We start from the raw sequence: 23617 nt of genomic DNA, 5'->3' as shown, positions 1-23617 counted from the left end.
GAAGGGTCCATGCGCGTGACCAGAGATCATTCTAGTAACTTTTGGGAGGTCACACTTTCTAGGAGGCCCCTAGTAAGTCCCTCCCCTCCACTTCCAGCTGGGGCTGGTGACCCCTCACCCTAAGACATGAGGCCTCTAGGTCTGTCTCATTCCGCTCCCGGCCTTCCAGGTTCTGGAGAGCAGGAGGCCCTGGCCTAGGGTCAGGCACCCAGCAGATGCTCAGCACCCATGCGTGCAACAGAACTCAATCTTCCAGCTTTGGCTGAAAGCAAACATCATGGCTGTCCCAGCAGGCACGTGCTCCCAGGGTTGCGCCCTTCCTGGAAGATCTCAGCTTCTCTCACATCTGTGTCTCCTGAATCCACACCAAAGGAGCCTCGTTCAGAAGGGACCCCAGGACAGGGCACGGACACCTGTAATCCCAGCACTTTGAGTGGCCGAGGCAGGCAGATGGTTGAGCCCAGTAGTTTGAGACTAGCCTGGGCAACATGGCCAAATCTGTCTCCACAAAAAAAATACAAAAATGAGCAAGGTGGGTGGTGCACACCTGTAGTCCCAGCTACTTGGGAGGCTGAGGTGAGAGGATCGATTGAGCCTCACAGGCCAAGGCTGCGGTGAGCTATGATCTAGCCACTGCACTCCAGCCTCTGCAACAGAGTGAGACCCTGTCTAAAATAAATAAATAAATGAAAAATAAAAGGAAGGGGCACTGGATTTGACTCGGGCCTCATGACGTGCCCTCTCACTGCACGAAAGTGGCCCAGGGGCACAGTCTGCCCCTCTCTAGGAGGTGGTAGTGACCTGGGAGGGCCTTGGAGGGGATCTTCGCATGTCCATCAGTACATGGAGAAGTAAACTGAGGCACAGAGAGAAGGGCATGTGTCCCAGATGGTGGGAGTCAATGCTCGCTGGGGCAGCTCCTCCTCGGACCCAGGGGCAGAATTTCAGCAGCAGGTGGGACCAAATAATATGGTCCAGGGTACGAGAAACACCTGCATAAATTCATCTTATAGAGCCCTGGAGAGGGAGGGTGGGAGCTGGGGCAGGTCAAGGTGCCCCTGGAAGCTTCTAGAGACCTGGATACACACCAGACAGCAGCAGCTGATGAAGGAAACAGTTCGGCTTTTAACAATGTGTGGACAGTCACGATTCTTCCCCTGTAGCCCTGAGACCCCAGCGTCCTTAGCCACGGTCCCTCAGCTGCCCCGGGAGCCACTAGCATGAGCTGGTGTCCCGTTTTAGTGCAGGCGTGCCCCAAGACACTGCGGGTGCTCAGTGACCTGACTGAGCAAAAAGGGGCTTCAAGTGGAAGTCCCTCTTTCAGTCACCTCCGTGTCACTCCTGCGCCTGCATGGGGTGCCTTCCCGGTAAGATTCTGAGACCGTGCATGGGCCGGCCCCAGCTCCTGGCTCTGCCCACCTGATGTCACCTGAGAACGGCCCCTCCTAGCCTTCGCGCAGAGCCCAGGCGCCACCCAGTGGGGCATTCGGGTAACCGAACCCAGCTCTCAACCAGATCCCCGCGTCCAGCGGACTCCCCAGTTATTTTCTCTTAAAAAGGACCTTAACTCTGCAGTGAGAAATAGCTCCATGATCTTAATGTAAAAGTGGCGGGATTGTTTCCTCTCCTGGTTGAGGGCATGTCACTGGGTAGGTTCCTGCCAGGCGTGATGATGCAAATCAGTAATGATTCTTCATAGGCTTTCAAACCTATTTCAGGCGTACTTGCACATGTACCTCTCACCTGCACCTTGGCATAATCTTACCAGCTTGGTCAGCTTGGGCCATCGTAACAAAACACCAGATGACTTAAACAACGACATTTTATTTCTCACAGTTCTGGAGGCTAGAAGTCCAGGATCAAAGTGCCAGGTGATTCCATTCCTGGTGAGGGCTCTCTTCCTGGCTTGCAGGTGGCAGCCTTCTCACTGTGTCCTCACATGGCAGAGAGTGTGAGCTCTCTTCCTTTTCTTATAAGGACACCGGCCCTATTGAACGAGAGTCCCATCATTATAACCTCATTTAACCTTAATTATCTCCTAAAAACTCTGTCTCCAAATACAGTTACATTGGGGGTTAGGGCTTCAACCTATGAATTTGGGAGCTGGCGGGGAGGACACAATTCCGTCCATAGCACTCACCTTGACGTAGCTACAAGTTAATGGCGCCTTGACATAACTACCTCTTGCCATATCTAAACCTTGAAGTAAATGCACCTTGACGTTGCTACACCTTGTTGTAATTACACCTAACTGCACCTTGACTTAACCTAACCTTGGAATAACTCCTGGGCAAGATGGAATGAGCCACCTTGATGTAACTTACCTTGACATACGGTGTGGGAATCCCTGTGCATCCCAATTTATGAACAGAAATTGGAGTCTTTCAGCAGTGGCATGACTTTTATGAGCTGGCAAGGCCAGAAAGAAGCAGAAGTGGCCTCCTTCACGTTCTCCTTCCTGCTTCCCTGATCTCCAAATTTGGAGCCTGGGTCAGGTAGCTTGTGGGCGTTGACTCCCAGAGAGTCATTCCCCATGCTCCCTTCTTCCTAAAAGTGACAGTGTGTTTCTGAGATGTAAATCCTGTTTCCTTCCTACTGCTGCTCTCAATGCTTTACTTCTGATACCAGAAGTGTGGGCATTTTCCCCACACCAACCACTTCTCCAATTCTTGGAACACCAGTTGGGTGTCCTATAATTTAACTCAGTTCTGATACCATCTACCTGGAGGTAGTATCAGATCCCACACATTAAGGGGTAAGTCCCACAAGACCACCCCCATTTCAGTTGCCAACTGCTAGTCCAGGTTGGCACCTGTGCTTCTGACCAGCTATAAACTGGAGGTTTCCACAACCCCCGCCTCATACTTGATAGTTTTCTAGAATGGCTCAGAGAACTCAGGGGAACCATTTAGTTATAAACGATACAACTCAGGGATGCAAAGGCATAAGAATGATATAATGGACTCTGGGGAGTTGGGGGGCAGGATGGGAGGGGCGGAGGGATGAAAGACTACACAATGGGTACAGTGTACACTGCTCGAGTGGTGGGTGCACCAAAATCTCAGAAATCACTGCTATAGCACTTATCCCTGTGTCCAAATGCCATCTGTTCCCCCCAAACTATTGACATAATAATAATAAAAAGGATAAAACTCAGCGACAGCCAGTGGAAGAGAGGCACGGAACCAGGTATGGGGAAGGGGCATGGAGCTTACCTGCCCTCTCCAGACACACCACCTTCCCATCACCTCCCCATCACCTCCATGTGTTCACCAACCCAGAGGCTCCCCCAACACCATCCTTTTGAAAGTGTTCATTATGTTGGCATTTTTCAATGGAGGCTTCATTTTGCAGGCATGATTGATTAGATCTTTGGCCTCTGGTGATTAACTCCATCCCCAGCTCCTCGCCCAAACCAGAAGTTGGCAGTCAGTCAGGCTGAATATTTCAACTGTCTAATCACACGGTTGGTTTCCCTCACAACCAGTGCCTTCCTGAGGCCACCCAGGAGCCCCTATCCCCCTAGTCATCTCATTAGTTACAAAAAGTCATATATCACTTTGGAGATCCCAAGGGTTTTAGGAGCTCCGTTTCTTATTATAAGTCACAATGTTGGTCTTCACCTAAGAAGCAAAGGCAGAGGAAGGAGGTGCCCTGAGCAGAGCTGCTCCAGCCAACTCCAGCTTCCTTCACGGGGACTGAAGACTCCTGCTCCATCTCACTCAAAGGCCACAATTCCTACTCCTGGCCCCCAAATCCACCTGCTTCTCCAGTTCAGCTCTGGCATTTTTAAAGCCATCGTTTTAGCAGTTCCCTCAGAAGAGGTCTTCATACACAGGTCCTCGGGGCTCTGGAGGCACTCAATGCATTTTTATCAGCACTATGAAGAAAGAAAAGAACTTTTACCTGAGGTATGAGAGTCCTTTTAAATTATCAGGTCCAGAGAGACAATAAAATGAGATAGTAATCAACCTTGAGCTACGAATTCAGCTCTTGAAACTGCTTGCTAATCACAAGGAGCTATAAATTAACCTAATAAAGCCACACCAGGCACTAAACCACGCAGTGCAGCCTCATAATGTAGAGCCAATCACAAATCAAATCAACGTTATTTCTTTTTTTTTTTTTTTTTTTTTTTTTTTTTTTTGGTGATGGAGTTTCACTCTTTCACCCAGGCTGGAGTGCAGCGGCATGATCTTGGCTCACTGCAACCTCTACCTCCCTGGTTCAAACGATTCTCCTGCCTCAGCCTCCTGAGTAGCTGGGTAAAGGCACCCACCACCACACCTGGCTAATTTTTTTGTATTTTTAGTAGAGACAGGGTTTCGACATGTTGGCCAGGCTGGTCTCAAACTCCTGACCTCAAGTGATCTGCCCGCCTCGGCCTCCCAAAGTGCTGGGATTACAGGTGTGAGCCGCCGCACCCGGCCTCAATGTTATTTCTATAAACCAATGAGAATTCCTGATGGATTTATATCAGCCCACTTGTTGTCCCCCCTTTTTGCCTTTAAAAAACTGATTGTAACAAAGAGCCAGTGAAGTTCATTTCCAAGCTTCCTTGAGTCTGAGTCTTCCAGGCAGCTGTCCTCACTTTGCCTCAGTAAACTCTTTATATTTTATGCCTCAACCTCTTCCTTTTAAGTCAACACCTACTAGTGCTGGGCGCAGAGCCAGGGGTGGCCTGGAATCAAGCTGGGCCCTTCCTCAGCTGGCCAGGCTTCCCTATAGCCAGGGCAGCCTTGGCTGTGCATGGTGCATGGCCCTGTAGGGCCACCAAAGCTGGACTGGGTCCTCGCAGTGGCAGGCCAGTCTCTTCCTCTTTGTACAGGTGGGAAGCTAGAGTGAAAGGAACTAATCCACTACAGCGCAGGCCAAGGAGAAAGGAAAGAGGCAGATAATACCCCTTTTCCCCTGAGATGTAGAAGGTGGGTTGGGGGTGAGGACTGGGAGGGCTTAAGAGCCTGCCATGTCATCCATCCCTGTAGCCTGGTTGTGGCTTTTGCAAGTCCCCATTCCTGTCAACAGTGTGAGCAGAGCACTCAGAGCTGAGGTTGGTGGGGTCAGGGGAGGGTGCTGGGCATAGGGAAGGGCAAAGATGATAAAAACATCCAAGAACCAAACCCCTGCTCATGGAATCTCATAGTCTTGTGGGGGAAACCAGCACTGCATGAGCGGGTAACGCAGCACAGTATGGCACAGCACGGCATAGCACGCACGCCAGGTGCAGAGGCACCCAAGGAGACAATGATTAACTTCACAGAAGGACCAGAGGTTTGAGAAAGACTTTGAGATAAAAAGATAACAAGAGTTTTTCATGTAGACAAGAAGAGGGCTTCCTGTTCCCAGGGAGAGGGAATAGGGAATGGAATGTCCACTGCGTGCATGGATGCAGCAGCAGGGCTGAGCTGGCCACAGCTGCTGTGCTGACACTGAACCATCAGGGCTGGACGATGGGGGTAGCAGGAGCTGCAGCTGGACATAAGGCAAGGTCATACCTGTAATTAAGGCCTGGGAGGCCACTTTCCAAAAGGTTTGAACTTTATCCTGAGGGCAGGGAAGGATTTGGGGCCAGAGATGGGCTGAATCTGACCATGGCGGAGAGACTGGCCCAAGTCCTTGGAGATGCTGCCTGACTCTGGGATACAAGTTCTGCAGTACCCAGTGGTGAGGGCGTGGGCAGGGCCTGGGAGGTAGGAGGAAGAAGACCAATTCCAGGTCCATTCTGGATGTAGAGTCTCTGGATCAGGCCTGAGGGAGGACCAGGCTTTGGAGCGAAGGCCCTGGTGACCCTTCAGAGGAAGTGGAAGGTGTGAAAGCGCATTTCTACCAGGCTGCAGTGCGTTCGGCTGCATGTATCGTGAGCTGAGCATAGTGGGGAACGGATTTTGTCATCTTAGACTTCTTACGAAGTTCAGGCAAAGAGGTAGCTGGTGTTGGTTGAACAGCTGCCAGCATCTAGGCTTCTATTTTTGCCATCTCTTTGGCCATGAAGTCCTTGTCCCAGGCAGGAAGAGGAGGTGGCAGTGTAGTGGATGTGGTGGCACCCTGTCCAGGTCACCTGTTCAAGCCAAGGCATTCCCTACAGCTGCTGGGGAGAGCAGCTGCTACAGATGACTTCACGCCTGCCTGGGAACTACTGGCTGAAGTGAGAGACGAAGGCTCTGCCCACTTGACTCAAAGCAAGGCAGCTGCAGGGCCAACGAGCTCCAGAGTTCCCTGCAGTGTCAGCCACAGCCTCAGTTGCAACCTCATTGCCAGCCAGCTTTTCCCACTGCCCCATCCTGCCTCCCTCATCTGTCCCAGTTGCATCTCCCAAAAACCCCCACAGTAAACGCATGCACAGGGCTCTCTGTCTCAGAATCTGTCCCCAGAAAGTCAGTCTAAGACAGCTAGCTGTATCTGACCACCGTCTCAGAAAAGCAACCCCAGCCCTGGAGCAGACCTTGGCTTCTCTCAGTGGCCAGAATTGAGCCCTGGCTGCAAGGGAGGCCAGGCACAGTACAATCTCAGGAGTGTGCTAACAAAGGAGAAGGCAGGAATAGGTGTCAGGGGCGCTGACTGTCACAGAAGTTTCAGACACTTAAAACTGCACATTTAATTTATCAAATCCCAGAGAATGAGAAAGTGAGAAGACAGAATGCCCCGGGACAGTTAATGTTCCTGGGATGATGTTTTGCATGTTCTGATGAACTGGGTCTGTCCTTTGAAAACTTCTTATGGCTAAGGGCTGAGATGAGGAAGAAAAGGTGGAGAAATTCAGAGGTTGGCATTTAAGAAGCCTTGATCTAAGTGTTGACTGCAATGTGTTCTGGATGTGATATCTGGGCTGTTTGCTCATCTGTCAGATGAGGACATGATGCCTCTGAGGAGTAGCTGTGACCCAGCAAGGGAGGCAACATTGTCATCGTACTGAGCAGGGCTGAGGATGGCCAGGCAGGAATGAGGCTGGGAGGAGAGGACTGGGGAGCAGGATGGAGTTCCTCGGGGGCTGTGTCAGGTGAGGCAGGGCAGGGAGGAGACAAGCCAGAGATACTCCGTCTGGCTAGAATCTCCCACAAGTGTGACCCAAGGCACAGAAACTGGGGTGGAATGAGGGTGGACTCTGGTCAGTGGACTCAGTAAAGTGGGTTGGAACCAGTGAGCTGGATGTGTAACCCTTCAGGGGATGGAGATCCCAGATGTAAACTCAGAAACCAGTGTGTTTTCTGGACCCTCCTGGCAGGTAAGTTAGAACAGAAGAGGCATCTACATGGGGCCTTGACTTACCCGAGGTATTTTGCTACTAATTCCAATATTCCTTCTCTGAGAACACAAACATACATGGAGATAGAGGGGTTTACAATCCCATTTCACACCTATACACAGAGCCCTGGGCCACTGAATCAGTAAAATTTATGATGATTAAGCTTCTGCACGGGGGTAGCCCAGCATCACCATGGAAATATCACACCCTTCTCCCAGCCCAGGAAGTGATGGAGGGTGATGGGTAGCCACAGTGCCAGGAATCAGGCTTGGACAGAGGTACGTGCAGCACTGGAGATGACTGATGGAGGGCGAGAGAGGCTGTGGAGCTAGGGAGCTCATCACCTGCTGGTGTCCCATGGAGGACCAGATCCACCTGAGTGAATCTAACAGCACATACTAGAATCTGAACTCTGCAGATTTTGGGGGAGGAACTGGTAATCCTCCCTCACAATCCCTCCCTTTGAACAGGAGCTCACCTTTTACTCTCAAGTCCAGCCTCTAGTTATTACTGAGACGTGCTTCCCTGCAGATTCCTTCTAGGGTGGGAAGTAGGGCCATTAGTTTCTCTGCAGCCAACCCCAGAGATGAGGATGGTGTTTGTTTTCCAAATTTTAACACTTTATTGTGCTTTTCCATAGTTTAAAGATCATAGCCCAGTCATTGGCCAAAGCAGAGCCTCTGGCTATTTTGGACAAAGCTGCAAGTCAGAGCTGCTTGCTCCGTGTGGGGCATCTGGTGTGGCTAGTGGGACCCTGTGTCTCAAAGCACTGCACCCCCCGTGCTCAGCATATGCTGGGGCCTCAGGAGATGGTTGTGGGATGTCCGGGTCTAAGTTTCCCCATAGCTAACCCTGAGACAAGATGGGTGCAGGATCCTGGGAAGCCCAGGGGAAAAGATGGGTGCAGAGCCTGGAAAGGAGAAAGCCTGTGAGGCTCACACCAGAGCCCACTCCTGCTGGGGCCCCTGAGGAGCCTGTGGAGAGCCTTGGGGTGTTCCCTCCGGAAGACAAGAGCCTGGGGAGACCCCTGCACTGAGAGGAGGGCTGCCCTTCAAACAGAAAGGCAGCAGCACTGCAACAGCGCCAGGTGGACTCTGGGGGCCCAGGATGAGCCTCTAGTGTCTGCACAGGGGATGGGAAGCCGGTGTTTGTTGAGACTTGGACAAGCCTTGCAGTGTGGCAGGAGACGATGGCCAACGTGCAGCAGAGAGCCATGCGGGGGCCAGCTCTCCTCCTACTGAGCCCTCTTCACCTCTCCCAGCCCCTACTGGTGCACTCCCAGTTTTGCCTGAGCTGTGTGAGTTTGGTTTCTGGAACTTGCACCCAAACTGTTCTTACTGAAGAACAAATGACATTATAAACCCAAAGGCCTAGGGACAAATGTGACCTCCCTTCGCTCTTGCTCTAGAAGCAAGGCTGGGTGGCTGGGGAGCTGGGGTCCCACCCTTGGAGAACTTAGGTTGTGAAATGCTCCTAGGGGTGCTTTCAGTGCAATTACTGACAGCACCTAGGACCTGATGGCCAGTTCCAGATGCCAACAAGATGAAGTCGACCAACTGCTCCTTTTTACCATACAAACAACTTTTATTTGCATGTGGCTACTTAGTAAATATTAAACAGTGATCATCCTAGACAGCTGCCAGGTAACAAAAAGAGAGACACATGGAGGCTTTTCAAGGTATCAGGTTGCAAAAAAAAAAGTATCAAAGTGATCAGAAAGTGAGCAGCAAGCAGTAGTGAAGCCAGAATTTTCTTTGCCATGACTCCTGTAGTTCTGTCCCTGCCCCTGCAAACCCCAGGAGGGGAAACAGGTTGATACAAAACTGTAAGGTCTCAAACCAGTTAGGACAAGTCCCTTTCTCATAATAATTTATTTCATACCCAATGACAGAAGGCATGTGCAGTTACAGGGCTGTGCCCCACTCGTCTGGGTCAGCAGAAGAGCACAGCTTTCTTTGGAAAAATATTTACTTTAAAACCAAGCACCTTGATTTGATATTTCAGTGTGCACAACTTTGCCCATCTAGGTCCTGGTGAGCCCTGGCCCAACCCCGTGGGCACCACCATTCCGCCAGGCCTCAGAGGGCCACCGGGTGCTTAAGAGAATGTGAGGGGGGTGAGTGCAGGTGGAGGAGCACGGTCCCTGGGACACGAGTCCTTCACTCCTCGCTGAGATGATGCGGCAGCCTTTTCTTCCAATGTGGCTGTGGCAGAAGAATGCATGGATGTAATGTTTTTGCCTTCTTCCCTGGGGGTCTTTTCTGAGGAACCAGGCACTGTCTAGTCCTTAAGAGGTGGAGTCCTGGAATCCTGACCCAGGCACCCGGCAGCTGCGCAGTTTCTGAGATGTCAGACTCATGGAGGAGCAGGCTATGCCCTTCCCTCCCCACTCCCCACCCCTCAATACCCAGCTCTAACTATATAATGATTTATTTTCCCCACAAATCTTCCTCAAAATTGGCTTCATGCAGATTTTCCTTGGATCCCAATGCTGGAGAGGAAAGGGGAGGGGAAGTGGGAGGCTGGTGGGCAGGGTGGCTTGACCCTGTCAGCCTCCCTGGGAACTCAGGACCACAGCTCCCTAGCGCGGGCTCAACAAGGGACCAGGAACAAGGTCTATGCCTTAGATCTGAAGGCCTTGGCAGCACCTCTTCAATTTTAAGAGAATCAGATGGGGCGTGGTGGCTCAAGCCTGTAATCCCAGCCCTTTGGAGGCCGAGGTGGGTGAATCATGAGGTCAGGAGATTGAGACCATCCTGGCTAATACAGTGAAACCCCGTCTCTACTAAAAATACAACAAAATTAGCTGGGCGTGGTGGCGGGTGCCTCTAGTCCCAGCTACTCGGGAGGCTGAGGCCAGAGAATGCCGTGAACCCGGGAGGCGGGACTTGCAGTGAGTGGAGATGGCGCCACTGCACTCCAGCCTGGGTGACAGAGCGAGACTCCGTCTAAAAAAAAAAAAAAAGAGAGAGAATCATCAGAATCAGACTGAGTATTCCCCTGGACCTACTCTACGGAAACCCAAACAGGCTTGACATTAGTGGAACTGGGATTCTCCACCAGTGGAGTGAGGGCTTTGATGTGAGTTGTCTAGAAGAGCAAGTTCATGGTCAGATAATTCCAAGAGACAGTTGTTTCCCCAGGAGAAAGAAAAGCGTCGTCCTATTCAGCAGAGTGAATTTAAATGTCCAAACAAAGTGTGGTGTCATCGCTCAGTCTGCAAGGACGCTCTGTTAATCCTGTGGACGTTTTAGTGGATCTTCTGTTTATCATCCAGATGGCAAACGTTGGCAGCTGCTTTTGGGGACCAATAATTGCGGCTCTCAAGGAGCATTTCCCCCTTGGCCTGGCGCCTGTGCATCAGTGGTAATAGATGCTGAAGGCATGGAGGATGTAGAGCAGTGTGGTGATGAAGGCGAAGAACTGGAAGGAGGTGGAGAGCGACTGTTACAGACAGCAGCGCCAGCTCTTGCCCACACCCCAGGGACCCTCAGCCCCACTGCCCAGGAGGCCACCCATGACCCTGCCTCCGCATGACGCTGCCTCCTCGCCTCCTGCCTGGCCTGAGGGCAGCAACCCCTGGCCAATGACTCCCTCTCCTGGAAACTCTGCATCAGGGCATCCCTGGGGCCATCCTGGTGTCCCGCCCTGACTGCAGTCTCTGTCTCACCTGCACCTGGCTGTGAAGCAGGCTCACCTCCACTCCAGTCCTGGGCCCATATCCCACACTGACCTCCTGCCCGAGGCCCACTCTCCTCTACCCACCTCCAGCAAACCTGTGTTCTGAACACTCCTACAGCTCCCCTCGCTGGTCCAGAACTCTGCTCTGAGCGGCTGCTGATCAGCTCCTTGTGACTGTTCAGACCTCCTCCAGCATTTCCTGGCTCACACTGAATCCCTGACATTTCCTCACAAGCCTCACAAGCCCAGTGGGTCCCAGGGTCCTCCTCTCACCCCGCTTCCTGGGCCTGACGCCTGTGGCCCCCGACTCCTCCTGCCTCCCTTGCCAGCCATGTGCAAAGCCACCCCAAAGGCTACTGATTTCCCTGCCTAGCTCATGGGACATGCATTTCTCCCTTGTCTCAGCCACTGGCATCCCTCAACAGGACTCCTCATGGCCTCACTTGTCCATTTCTGCCTGCCCTGACCCTTGAATCTGCTGCACCATTCAGGCAGGGCAGGCAGAAGTGGACAAGTGAGGACACTTCTCACTCATGGGGAGAACACAATCACGTTGCCCCACATTGAAGCTGTGTGACGGCTCTGCTCTTTTCTCAGGGTAGGGCCTGTCACCTTCACCTTTCGGGTCTTTCCAAACATCCCAGCCCCACTCTGCCCCACTGTCCACTCACATGCTCCTCATTCAGTCAGTCAACAAATATCTTTTAAGCACCTGCTTTCCTTCAAGAACAACTGTGGGTATAACAGTGAAGAAAATATTCAAAAATTCCTGCCCTCAGGGAGCTTACATTTGAGAGATAAGAAGCAGACAGCAGCAAGACAGACGAGTAACACATACATGGGTTAGATGGAGGTAAATGCCACCCACTGTGGGGTGCACTGTGACCCTCTGGGATGGCCACTAGATAGTTCAGCTGCCTTCCAGCCTGTCTGCCTCCCTTCCCTCCTCATCAGGTGAGTTTAACTTCCTAAACCTGCAAGTCCAGCAATGGCCCCTGCAGTCCTCCATGGCCCAGCCTGTCCACAGCATGGCACCCTGCTGTTCACCCATGGTCGGCTGTCACAGCTACACCACCCTCCTGGCTGCCCTTGAGCATACAGAGGGACCTTGGTAGGGGTAACTGCCTGGTGGGATCTTAGCAGGGGTAACTGCCTAGTGGCCCCTGCCTCCTTCTGTCCTCTTGACAGGGCCTTCCTTGATGCCCCCTCCCCTGAGATCGTGGCATTCCACTTTCCCCTTCCCTGCTTCTTCTTCTCTCAATAGTTCAGCCATGCTGAGGGATGTGGGCTCCATTCCAAAGGCAGTGGGTGCCACTGAAGGATTTTCAGTAGGAGAGAGACACCTGTTCCAATTTGTGTTTTGGAAAAAAAAAATTCTGCAGACAGTGTTGGGGGTCTAAGAGAGAGGAAAGCTGGAGTGGGAACGATAGAAGGTGAAAGAGGACCCCTGAATGTGGGTGCACAGGTTTACAGGGACACACATCCCTCTCCCCTGCTCGCGTGGCTCCTTCACTTGAGGGCTCAGGATCTATGCAGCACAAGGCAGAGTTAGACCTCCTGCACTAAACATCTTCTAGCCAAGACTGCTGTCCGTGGCCAGCCCACTCACCGAGGCTGCTGTGTTAATGTAGTAAATTCTCGGGTCCACGCTCTCAGAAACAATCGTGGCATGTACTTGTAGGACGGCAGCACTCATGTACAGGATGCCAGTGGTCCCATGGTACAGGCTGTCCTGGAAATGCAGAGCAGAGCCACGCATGGCCATGTCAATCAGGTAAGCATTTTCCTCTCTGACTACATAGCTATAAAGAATGAGCAAATGAGGCAGGCCAGCTCCCCTAGACTCCTGCTTTTTGTTTGTTTGTGTGTTTGTTTGTTTGTTTGCAGTGTGATTTGGTTTGGCTCTGTGTCCCCACCCAAATCTCATCTCGAATTGTAATCCCCACGTGTTGAGGGAGGGACCTGCTGGGAGATGATTGGATCATGGGAGCAGTTTCCCCATGCTGTTCTCATGATAGTGAGGGAGTTCTCATAAGATCTGATAGTGTAAAAGTGTGACACTTTTCCCCTCCTACTCTCTTCTGCTGCCGTGTAAGGCGTGCCTTGCTTCCTCTTCGCCTTCCACCATGATTGTAAGTTTTGTGAGATCTCCCTAGCCATGCAGAACTGTGAGCCAATTAAACCTCTTTTCCTTATATATTACCCAGTCTCAGGTAGTTCTTTAGAGCAGTGTGAGAACGGACTCATACAGAAAATTGGTACCAGAGTCAGGCACTGCTATAAAGATACCTGAAAATGTGGAAGCAACTTTGGAACTGGATAATGGGCAGAGGTTGCAACAGTTTGGAGTACTCAGAAGAAGACAGGAAGATGTGTGAAAGTTTGGGACTTCCTAGAGACTTGTTGAATGATTTTGACCAAAATGCTGATAGTGATATGGACAATGAAATCCAGGCTGAGGTGGTCTCAGATGGAGATGAGGAACTTATTGGGAACTAGAATAAAGGTCACTCTTGCTATACTTTAGCAAAGAGACTGGTGGCATTTTATCCCTGTCCTAGAGATCTGCGGCACTTTGAACTTAAAAGAGATGATTTGGGGTATCTGGCAGAAGAAATTTCTAAGCAGTAAAGCATTCAAGATGTGACCTGACTTTTCCTGAAAATGTACAATCATATGCATTCACAAAGAGATGGTCCAAAACTGGAACTTATGTTTAAAAGGGAAGCAGGACATAAAAGTTTGGAAAATTTGCAGCCTGACCAGGTAGAAAAGAAAAACATATTTTCTGGGGAAAATTTCAAGCTGTCAGCTGCAGAAATTTTCATAAGTAATGAGGGGCCCCAAGACAATGGGGAAAATATCTCCAGGGCATTTCAGAGATCTTCACAGCAGCCCCTCCCATCACAGGCTTAGAGACCTAGGAGGGAAAAATGGTTTTGTGGGCCAGGCTCAGGGTCCTGTTGCTCTGTGCAGTCCTGGAACACACCACCCTGCAACCCAGCTGCCCCAGCTCCAGCAGTGGGCACCAAGGTACAGCTCAGGCCATTGCTTCAGAGGGATAAGCCCAAAGCCTTGGCAGCTTACACATGGTGTTGGGCCTACAGGCATGCAGAAGGCAAGAACTGAGGTTTAGGAATCTCTGCCATGATTTCAGAGGATGTATGGAAATGCATAGATGTCCAGGCAGAATCTGCTGCAGGGGTGGAGCCCTTATAAAGAACCTCTACTAGGGCAGTGCAGAAGGGAAATGTGGGGTTGGAGCCCCTACACAGAGTCCCCCCTGTGGCACAGGCTAGTAGAGCTGTGAGAAGAGGGCCACCATCCTTCAGACCCCAGAGTGGTAGGTCCACTGACAGTTTGCATCAGGTACCTTGAAAAGCCACAGACACTCAATGCCAGTTTGTGAAAGCAACTGCAGGGGCTGTACTGTGAAGAGCCACAGGGATGGAACTGCCCAAGGCCTTGGGTGCCCACTCTTTGCAACAGTGTGACTTGAAAGTGAGACATGAAGTCAAAGGAGATTTTGGAGTGTTGGCATTTAATGGCTGCCCTGCTGGGTTTAGGATTTGCATAGGTCCTGTAGCCCCTTTGTTTTGACCAATTTCTCCCATTTGTAATGGGAGCATTTATGCAATGCTTGTACCCTTATTGTGTCTTGGAAGTAACTAACTTGCTTTTTGATTTTATGGGCTCATAGGCAGACAAGACTTCCCTTGTCTTAGATGAGACTTTGGACTTAGACTTTTGGGTTAATGCTGGAATAAGTTGAAACTTTGGGGGACTGTTGGGAAGGCATGATTGTATTTTTAAATGTGAGAAGGACATGAGATTTGGGAGAAGCAGGGGTATAATGATATGGTTTGGCTCTTTGTCCCCACCCAAATCTCATCTCCAATTGTAATCCACATGTATCAAGGGAGGGACCTGGTGGGAGGTGATTGGATCATGGGGTCAGTTTCCCCTGTGCTGTTCTCATGATAGTGAATGAGTTCTCATGGATTCTGATGGTTTAAAAGTATGGCACCTCCCCCTCCCCTCTCTCTCCTGCTGCCATGCAAGGTATGCCTTGCTTACCCTTCACCTTCCACCATGATTGGAAGTTTCCTGAGACCTCCCTAACCATGAGGAACTATGAGTCAATTAAACCTCTTTTCTTTATAATTTACCCAGTCTCAAGTAGTTGTTTATAGCAATGTGAGAATAGACTAATATATAGTGTTTTAAATGTAATATCTATGTCATAAGCAATGGCAGATTAATAAAGATCAGTATATTTCAGTTACCCAAGTCAATCTTGGTCTGAAATATTAAATGAAAAATTCCAGAAATTAACAATTAAGAGAGTGCCTTTCTGAGTATAACGATGAAATCTTGCACTGTCCCACCCTGTGCCACCTGGGATGTGAATCACACCTTTGTTCAGCATGTCTACACTGTCTATGCCACCTATGTTAGTCACTTTGTACCCATCTCGGCTATCAGATCAACTGTTGTGTCATTGCAGTGCTTGCACTCAAAGAATCCTTATTTTACTTCATAATGGCCCCAAATTGCAAGAGTAGTGATGCTGGCAATTTGGATATGCCAAAGAGAAGTCATAGAGTGCTCTCTTTAAGTTAAAAAGTATAAGTTTTCAATTTAATAAGGAAAGAAAAAAATATGCTGAGGTTGTTAAGATCTACAGTAAGAATGAATTGTCTATCTGTGAAATTGTGAAGAAGAAAAAAGAAGTGCATGCATAGCATAATCGGGGTTCAGTACTATCTGAGGATTCAGGCTTCCCTTAGGGGTCTTGGGACTTGTCCTCCAGAGATAGGGGGACCACTGTATACTGTCTTAGGTATGCTGAGGAACTGTTTACTTTGTATACATGTGATAATGTGAGAAAGTTGGCGGGTTTTCTTGGAAACATACTGAAGTGTGTGGGATAGAATGGCATGATGTTTGGGGTTTGCTTTAAAATTCCTTAGTGGGGAAAAAGGCTAGATGAAACAAATGTGGTAAGGTCTTGATAATGCTGCAATATGGGTTATGGCTACATGAGGGCCTATAATACAATATTCTGCACTTTTAAATATGTCTTCAATTGTTCGGTATGAAACACTTTTAAATGGTTTTTTGAGATTATGCGATAACATAAAAATTAGTGACGTAATATTAAATGAAAGCATCTACATCCAAAATTATTTGTAGAGTATAATTTATATAAATATGTGTGTGTGTGTATATGTGTGTGTATGTGTGTGTGTGTGTATACTTTGCATATAATTCATGTGGAATATGGAAGAAATAACCTGTCACAGGGATTGTGATAGAGCCTTGAGATGGGACTGATTTTTTCCTACTAGCATTTTCTTCAGTGTTGCTCCAAGGATTTTACCAGGAAGAAAATTTAAGGGAAACACATCAGAATATGCTTGATCACAGGGCATTGTGTGTTCTCCTAACAGGGAAGGCAGTGAAGGGGAATACAAGGAATGATTTACTCTTGCAGAGAAATGTCTTCATTTTGGCCTGGTAGTAACATACTAAGATAAAATGTCTTGGTTCCGTAGAAGCCTAGCCCAAGACCCCTCCCTGCCCAGAAAGGCCAATTATCCTCACCCAACCCAGGACGTCCACCCGGGAGGAGCCATGTTGCTGGTTCTTACCAGAACTCTCCAGGATTCAAATCTTTTGTAAAATCCAAACAAGTAAGACAACAGGAACATCAAGGAGATGAGAAACGAGGTGAGTGAGACATACATCACCCATCCTTGCAGCAATGGGAATACTACGTGGGTGGCAGCTACCAGGGTCCAGACCAAGAACCCAAATATCTGGAAGATAAAAGCATAAAAGAAGGGGCTTCATTAGCTAGTATGGAGCATGTTTCCCTTTGCAGGGCATCTCTTTTCTGTGTCTAGCTACAAGTTCAGGTGAAATTAGGAGGGAACCAAGAGGGAAATGGGGAAGGAAGCCTGGCCCCTCTGAGTCACGGTAAAGTCAGGTCTGATTGTTAGAAAATTCAAGGGGTTAATGCAGAGGTCACAAACAGAGGGACTCAGCCAAGTCTGGCCTGTGAATGTGTCTTTTGGCTCAAGCAGTACTGGCATACACACTTTTAAACAATTCTGAATAAGTTCCCAATGTTTAAAACAGGATATTTCACATGGAAAATCCAGATTTGGGACATTTCTTTAGAAATCTGTGGTTCTGGCCACAGGGTACCCATTTCTCAGGCCAGAGTAGGCTGAAATGAGTTGTGACTGTCTCTTTAAAAGGACCTGGAGTCCTCAGTGGACCACATCCCCTCACCCAATTAACCTCACACCATGCTGTGGGACATTCCCTGTTGCTCACTGACACTGTGGAATTACTAATGAGATAGAGCTTATTTTTGTGTATTTGTTAGCCACTAATATTTCTTCCTCTGTAAAGTTTTTTATTTTTTTCATCAGTTAAGTATTTTTAAATAGATTTTTCTTTTTCTTATTGATTCATAGGAATTCTTGCTAATGGTATGGATTTCATGGACTGTCATAAACATTGCAAATATATTCTGCTAGCATTCACATACTTTATGGTTTCCTTTGATTAAGCCCATAATTTTAAGGCAGTTGAATATGTCAGTCTTTTCCTTTATTGACTATGTTTTTATCAAGTTTAAGAAATTCTTCTCTATTTTGAGTCATGAAGATATTCTTGCATCCAAGATTTTCCTCCTGAGATAATTTTCCTTCTTCCTGGAGTGCACCCTTTAGTAATCTCTTTAGTGAAGGTCAGTGGGTAGTAGTCAGTTTGATTTATTAGAAAACGTCCTTAAATTTCCCCTGACAATTATTTTCTCTCCGCACTTCCGAGATATATTTCTGCCATGTTGTATATGTTCCGTATGCTTCTGTTGTGTTTTGGCTTCCACGGTTGCTGCTGAAAGGTCAGCTGTCAGTTGAACTCTTGCTTTGTAGGAATCTGTCTTCCTTATTTGGCTGTATTTAGTCTTCACTCTGTCTTTGGCATTCTGCAGTTTGTGAAACAGTGATACCATGTGTCGAGATGTGGATATCTTTTTATTACTCCTGCTTAGTGTTCATTCTACATTTAATATCTGAAAATTCCATTCACTTGGCCTTAACAGCTTGATTCTGCAGTTTGTGCCTTCCATTAACTTCTATTCTTGTTCACTTGTTTCCTCTTATGTTTAGTGAATTTTGACTGGGAGCTCATGTCTGTGGAGGTAGCTCAGTTCTGAAAGATGTATCAGAAACTTTCTAGACCAAACAACTTCACTCACTTTTTTTTTCTTGAGAGAGTCTCTCTCTGTCACTCAGGCTGGAGTACAGAGGTGCAATTATGGCTCACTGCAGCTTCCAACTCCTGAGATCAAATGATCCTCCTACCTCAGCCTCCTAAGTAGCTAGGACTACAGGTACATACTACCACATCTGGCCAATTTTTATTTTATTTTTTGTAGAGACAGGGGCTTGCTTTGTTGCCCAGGCTGGTCATAAACCCCTGGCCTCAAGCAATCCTCTTGCCTTGGCCTCCCAAAGTGCTGAGATTACAGGCATGAGCCACTGTGCCGTGTCTTCAAGCCCTTGTCTATAGCTCAGCCAAAAGATATACAACTTGAGTTCTGCTTTCCAAACTATATCCCTAGCTTTCTGGGACCAGCAATTCTTATATTACAACTGGCCAATACATAGACATAGATGTGTCACCCTTTCCCTTCTGAGGCTTCCCCTTGCTGTTGTCAGCTGTTGTCTTTGAATTTATGGAGCATTCTTGGGCTCTTAAGGAGAAAAGGGGAAAAGGAGATGAGAAGCTAGAATAGAATAGGAAGTTGACCACAAGGCAGAGACTCCTCAGCAAGGAATACAATCACAGCTTTACAGGCTGGAAAACAACTCCAGCAGCCTAGTACCTCTTAAAGCACCAGTTCTGGGAGCAAATTCCCCCTTAACAATCAATATCCAAGTGAATTTTGGAAGTCCTAGGCTGGTCTGAGACTGCCGGAGACTGAGTCAAGGCCTGCTTGTCCTAGGAAGGAGGCGGGAGGGATGGGAGCCGCTGTCCTCTGGCTCCCCCTCAACTGTGCTGTTGCGTGTCAATCCCAGTGATAAGGGCTGCTGATGCTTCAGAAAGGTACCAGGGCTCAGCTTTAAGGCACTCGCCAAGAAGCTATGAGAAGTGCATTAAAATGCTGGCACATGAACAATGCTGGTTATTAGTGATTCACCAGGTACTTTACAGTTTTTTAAATGCATTCACTCAGACTGCCTTATTTAGTCCACACAGCAATTCTAACTCCCTTGGAAAGACCAGAGAACTACCATTTGATACCTTCCACTGCTTACTGCCAGCTCATCTGTGCCAGGCATGGGGACAGTAAGGGAACCTCAGCCACATCTTGCCAGTCAGTGCCTGCAGATGGGTCCTGGTCCCCGTCTTGCCATCAGAAGCTTCCTTATCCATACACAGTCATGCATGCTACTTACATTCTCATGTTTAATCTTTGCCACAGTCCATGAGGTAATACTGTACCAGAGGGGACTGGGGCCTGAGGTCACACAGGCAGTGCATGGTGGGGGACTTGGACATGGTGTAGGACACTTGTGGTTCTTGCCCCAAAAACCAGGTTGCAATGCCAAAGGCAGGGCCAGGTGGAGGCTCCTAGAATATGCCGTAGGGTGGCCTGCTAGAGCCTCAGCCAAGGTCTGCCTGGGGCATTAGGGGCCTTGATGGGGATATCATACCTGCAGTCTCAGGGAGCCCATCAGCAGCCTCCTCTCTCTGGGTTCCAGCTACGGCTTAGGGATCCCTGTCCTGCCTTTCACAACAGGCCAGGGGCCTCTGAGCATTTGGGAATCTACTCAAATGTCACGGGAACCTTCCTGCAATGGCTTCAGTGTTGCAGAATCAATGTCCTGCAGAAGAAAGTCACTCACTTCTTATTTCCACATCCCTCTACCTCCTGAACAGTAGGAGGGACCAGAGCCAAGGGCTGCAGGTGGATTTAAACCCGGTGGAGTTCGTGATCCCATTTCTGTCTCAAGTAGTCTAGGTTGGATTCCTTATAGGTGTGAAAACTTTGAGTATTTGTTTTTACTTTTTCTTAAAGCTCACATTTGGCTTTCCAAATTTCCTGGTGGCCTAAACTGCTTTCCCATTTTAATGCTTATTTTTGTATTTCCTCAGAGCAGGAGATATTTTTCAATGGTTGGGGCTGACCCTCAACGTGGAGAAATATTTGATTGCAGCGAGCCATTTAGAGCAAGTAGATTTCAAGCACAACTTTGGCAGATCCTTTTCTTATAAGCAAACACACACAGTCATATACAAATTTTCCAAAACGCTGAACGGAAACTTGAAAGGACGTCTTAAGGAAAGATGGAGCTTAACAATAGGTTTTTAAAACCTGTTCTTCTCTAGAACATGAAGAGCTCCTTCATTTTTCAGAAAGTTTGTTAAAACTAGAATATGAGAACTGGGGTAACAACACCCAGATTGGAGTCCAGGAAGAAAGGGCTGACGTCAGGTTTGGAGAGGGAGGTTGAGCCTGGATGTTACCACACCAGATAGTGAGAAAACTTCCAAAGCCTCCTCGGGTCCGGCCAAAAGGAATCAGCAGGCTCCTGCTGGCCAAACTTGGGTCCCTCCTGGGACCACTTGGGCTTCTTACCGCTATGATGGATTGGAATGCATCAACTAAGGTAAAATCCATGAATTCAAAATGATACTTAAAATAAAAACTTATTTGGTCACTTTTGGAGGATTCTTATTATTTTGAAAACTGCTTTAAAAGAAAAAGAAGCTGGCAAAAAATGTGTTGTGGGGGCAAACAGCTTCTCAAATACACACATACCAGAACACTACACTCCAGGTGGCACTCTTAAGTCCTGCTACTCCTAGAACCCTTTGGGGACTTCAGGAAAGCCCCAGGGTCTGGGTCCTGCCCCAGAGAGTCTGCTTGAACAGGCAAGGGAGGCTGTGTTGTTGAGAGTTCCCCAGGCGGGGTGACCAGGGCTGAGAAAGCCTGAGGCCAGCTCTCTGCTTCTACTCTCACCTCCAACCGTGCAGTACCTTTCCTCCTGGGTTTGAGTCCCAGCTCTGCCTGGTGGGCAGGCCATTTAGCTTATCTGTGCCTTTGTGTCCCTGTCCATCAAATAGAGGAGGTGGGGGGTCTCACTGGCCCCTCTATCATCCGGCCCTTGTGATGGTTTGGTGGGTCTGTCTGGCACATGGTGAATGTCGGTTGTAGTAGCCATAACCATTTGGAATGGCACAGACGGCAGGAAGGGACGTCGTTCCATGAGAAAGATACAGAGGAGGGAATGTCCAAGAGGGGCCTCTCTAAAGGATGGGAAGTTCACTTTTGGAAAGGAGGGATGAGAGATCAATCAGCTGGGTGGGTGAGATAACATTTAGAGGGCACAGACCCTTCTTATGAGTTGATTGTAGCTTTGGTCACCAAGAAAAATGTACCTACACACACACACACACACACACACAATTTTTGCCTACAAATCTGGGGACTCACAGACCCCCAATGTCCGCCTGCAACCTCCCAGTTGAAGTCCATTGCCACTTCCAGGTTAAATAACTTTGCCATCAATGACTCTATTATTTTGGCAATATTGATCAAAACATTAAATGTACATACTGTTCAACTCAATAATTTCACTTGATGGAATTTGTTCTACAAATGAAGGACATGAGCAAAACGACAAAGATAAAAGTTGTTTATTGCAGCCTGTTGATTACAGGAAAGCTAGGAAATGACCCCTTTATTCAGAGGGAACCGGTTAAATCAATTATGTCTGCAAAGTGAAACACTCAGCAATCTTCAAAAAAATAAAAGAGAAAAGTCTATATCCCAAAATGGAACAAGCTCCAAGAATTTGTAAAGGCACAGACCAGTGTACCCAGTGTGCTATGATTTGTGCAGAAAAATAAGAAAATGTGTGTGTGAGTGTCTGTGTATATGTGCATTTGTTGCAGGTGAACAGAATATTCCCCGAATGAGACCCAATCAGCCAGTCAGTGCCTTGGTCTCGGGGGAGCAGAACCTCTTGGCTTGGAGACAGTTTTGAATGTAAGACCATGTTCACATTTAAAATAACCCAAAACAAATAATATGTAAATTTAAAAAGAAAAGAAAGCTGCGTGGGCACTGGAGGCTCACTAGAGAATTCTGAATGGGAAGAGATAAGGAGGATGGCCTGTGGGGAGAGTGGATCTGCTCACCCACACAGAGCAGCTGGAAGCCCCTCATGGGCCGGAGAGGGGCTGCTGCAGGGGCCGGGATCACACACAGAGGCTCTGAGACAGAGGCTGCCTGAGTAATGACGCCCTGGGAATGGTGAAGGATATGTCAAAAAGATGTATGGTCTCTGGTCTGTGTGGCCAGGGCTCTGGGCTGTGGCTGGGAGGTGTGGGTTTGGGGTGGGGCAGACAAGGAGCTGAGAAGCAGGGAGGAGTGCCAGGGGTGGGTACCTGGTGGCAGGTTTTTCTGCATAGCTGGGCGTTGCTTCAGTATTGCTTCATGTACTGCCAACCCCAAATTCCTTTGCTTACTGTGTCTCTTCTTTTCTTTTTTTTTTTTTTTTGCTGGGTCATGATGAAAAATGTTTATTTCAGTGCAGATTGCTATCAAAAGTTTTACAGCTTTTGCAGGAAAGGGTTGTGTTAGTCCAGCTTTCATGACAGCTTTGCCTCTCCTTCTCTTCCCTGGTACTCAGGTGACCACAGGCTTCATAAAGCCTCAAAAACTTCAGGCTGAGAGGAAAAGGCCCCAGTCAAGATGGGTGCGGCTCATGTCATCAGCAGACAAGTGAGCCAGGGTCTCCTGGTTCCACCACGGGCCAGGCAGGCATGGGCTCTGTAAAGGACGCACGCGGGCGTTGCCCACAGTGGGAACCTGGATGCCCCGAAGGCTCCCTCTGCCACTGTGATGTTTCAGGATGAAGGAAACGATTGTCCCTTGGATTCAGGTGCGCAGAGTGCCTGCTGTTTAAGTCCAGGCTCTCTTGTTACTGTATACCTCTCTCTCTTTTTAAAAATTGTGGTTAAACACATATAACAAAATCAACCATCTTAACCATTTGTCAGCGTACAGTTCAGTGGCATTCACGTTCATTCACACTGTCATCACCATCACCACCGTCCAGCGCCAGACTGCTTTCCGTCTCGCAGATCTGAAACTGCACCTGTTAAATAACAACTCCCCATTCTTCCCTCCCCACAGTCCCTGGCAACCACCGTTCTGCTTTCTGTCCACTCTGGGTACCTGATATGAATGGAATCATGCCGTGTTTGTCCTTTTGTGACTGCCTTTCCTCACTTAGCATAATGTCCTCAAAGTTCATCTGTGTTGTGGCACGTGTCAGAATGTCCTTTTTCCAGGCTGAATACTATTCCATTGCATATGTGTGTCACGGCTGGTTTAGCCACTCATCTGCTTATACACACTGGGCTTGCTGCCACCTTTTGGCTATTGTGAATACTGCTGCTATGAGCACAGGTGTTAAAATAGCTCTTTGATGCACACCCTTCAAAGGAAAAAACAGCTGGGTGCAGTGGCTCACGCCTGTAATCCCAGCACTTTGGGAGGCCAAGGTGGGCATCACTTGAGCCCAAGGGTTCAAAAGCAGCCTGGGCAACATGGCAAAACCCTGTCTCTAAAAAAAATACAAACATTACCCAGACATG

At 48.5% G+C, this 23617-nt stretch overlaps 1 protein-coding gene across 2 annotated transcripts in view; it reads right to left on the bottom strand.

Moving 5' to 3' along the window:
• Positions 1-8803: 8803 nt before the first annotated feature.
• The window catches only part of MALL (mal, T cell differentiation protein like), a 33523-nt gene continuing 18709 nt past the window's right edge, over positions 8804-23617 (bottom strand). The window contains exons 2-4 of one of the 2 annotated variants that reach the window (XM_008008361.3): positions 16579-16746; positions 12534-12656; positions 8804-10666 (exon numbers count right to left, since the gene is read on the bottom strand). In XM_008008361.3, coding sequence (XP_008006552.1) covers positions 10604-10666; positions 12534-12656; positions 16579-16746 — 354 coding nt within the window. In that variant the 3' untranslated portion in view covers positions 8804-10603. The remainder of the gene's footprint in view (positions 10667-12533; positions 12657-16578; positions 16747-23617) is intronic. The other variant, XM_073023164.1, reaches the window with a different exon arrangement.

Source organism: Chlorocebus sabaeus, chromosome 14, assembly GCF_047675955.1.
Source record: "Chlorocebus sabaeus isolate Y175 chromosome 14, mChlSab1.0.hap1, whole genome shotgun sequence".
NCBI lineage: Eukaryota > Metazoa > Chordata > Mammalia > Primates > Cercopithecidae > Chlorocebus > Chlorocebus sabaeus.
This window is presented reverse-complemented; position numbering and strand designations above follow the sequence as displayed.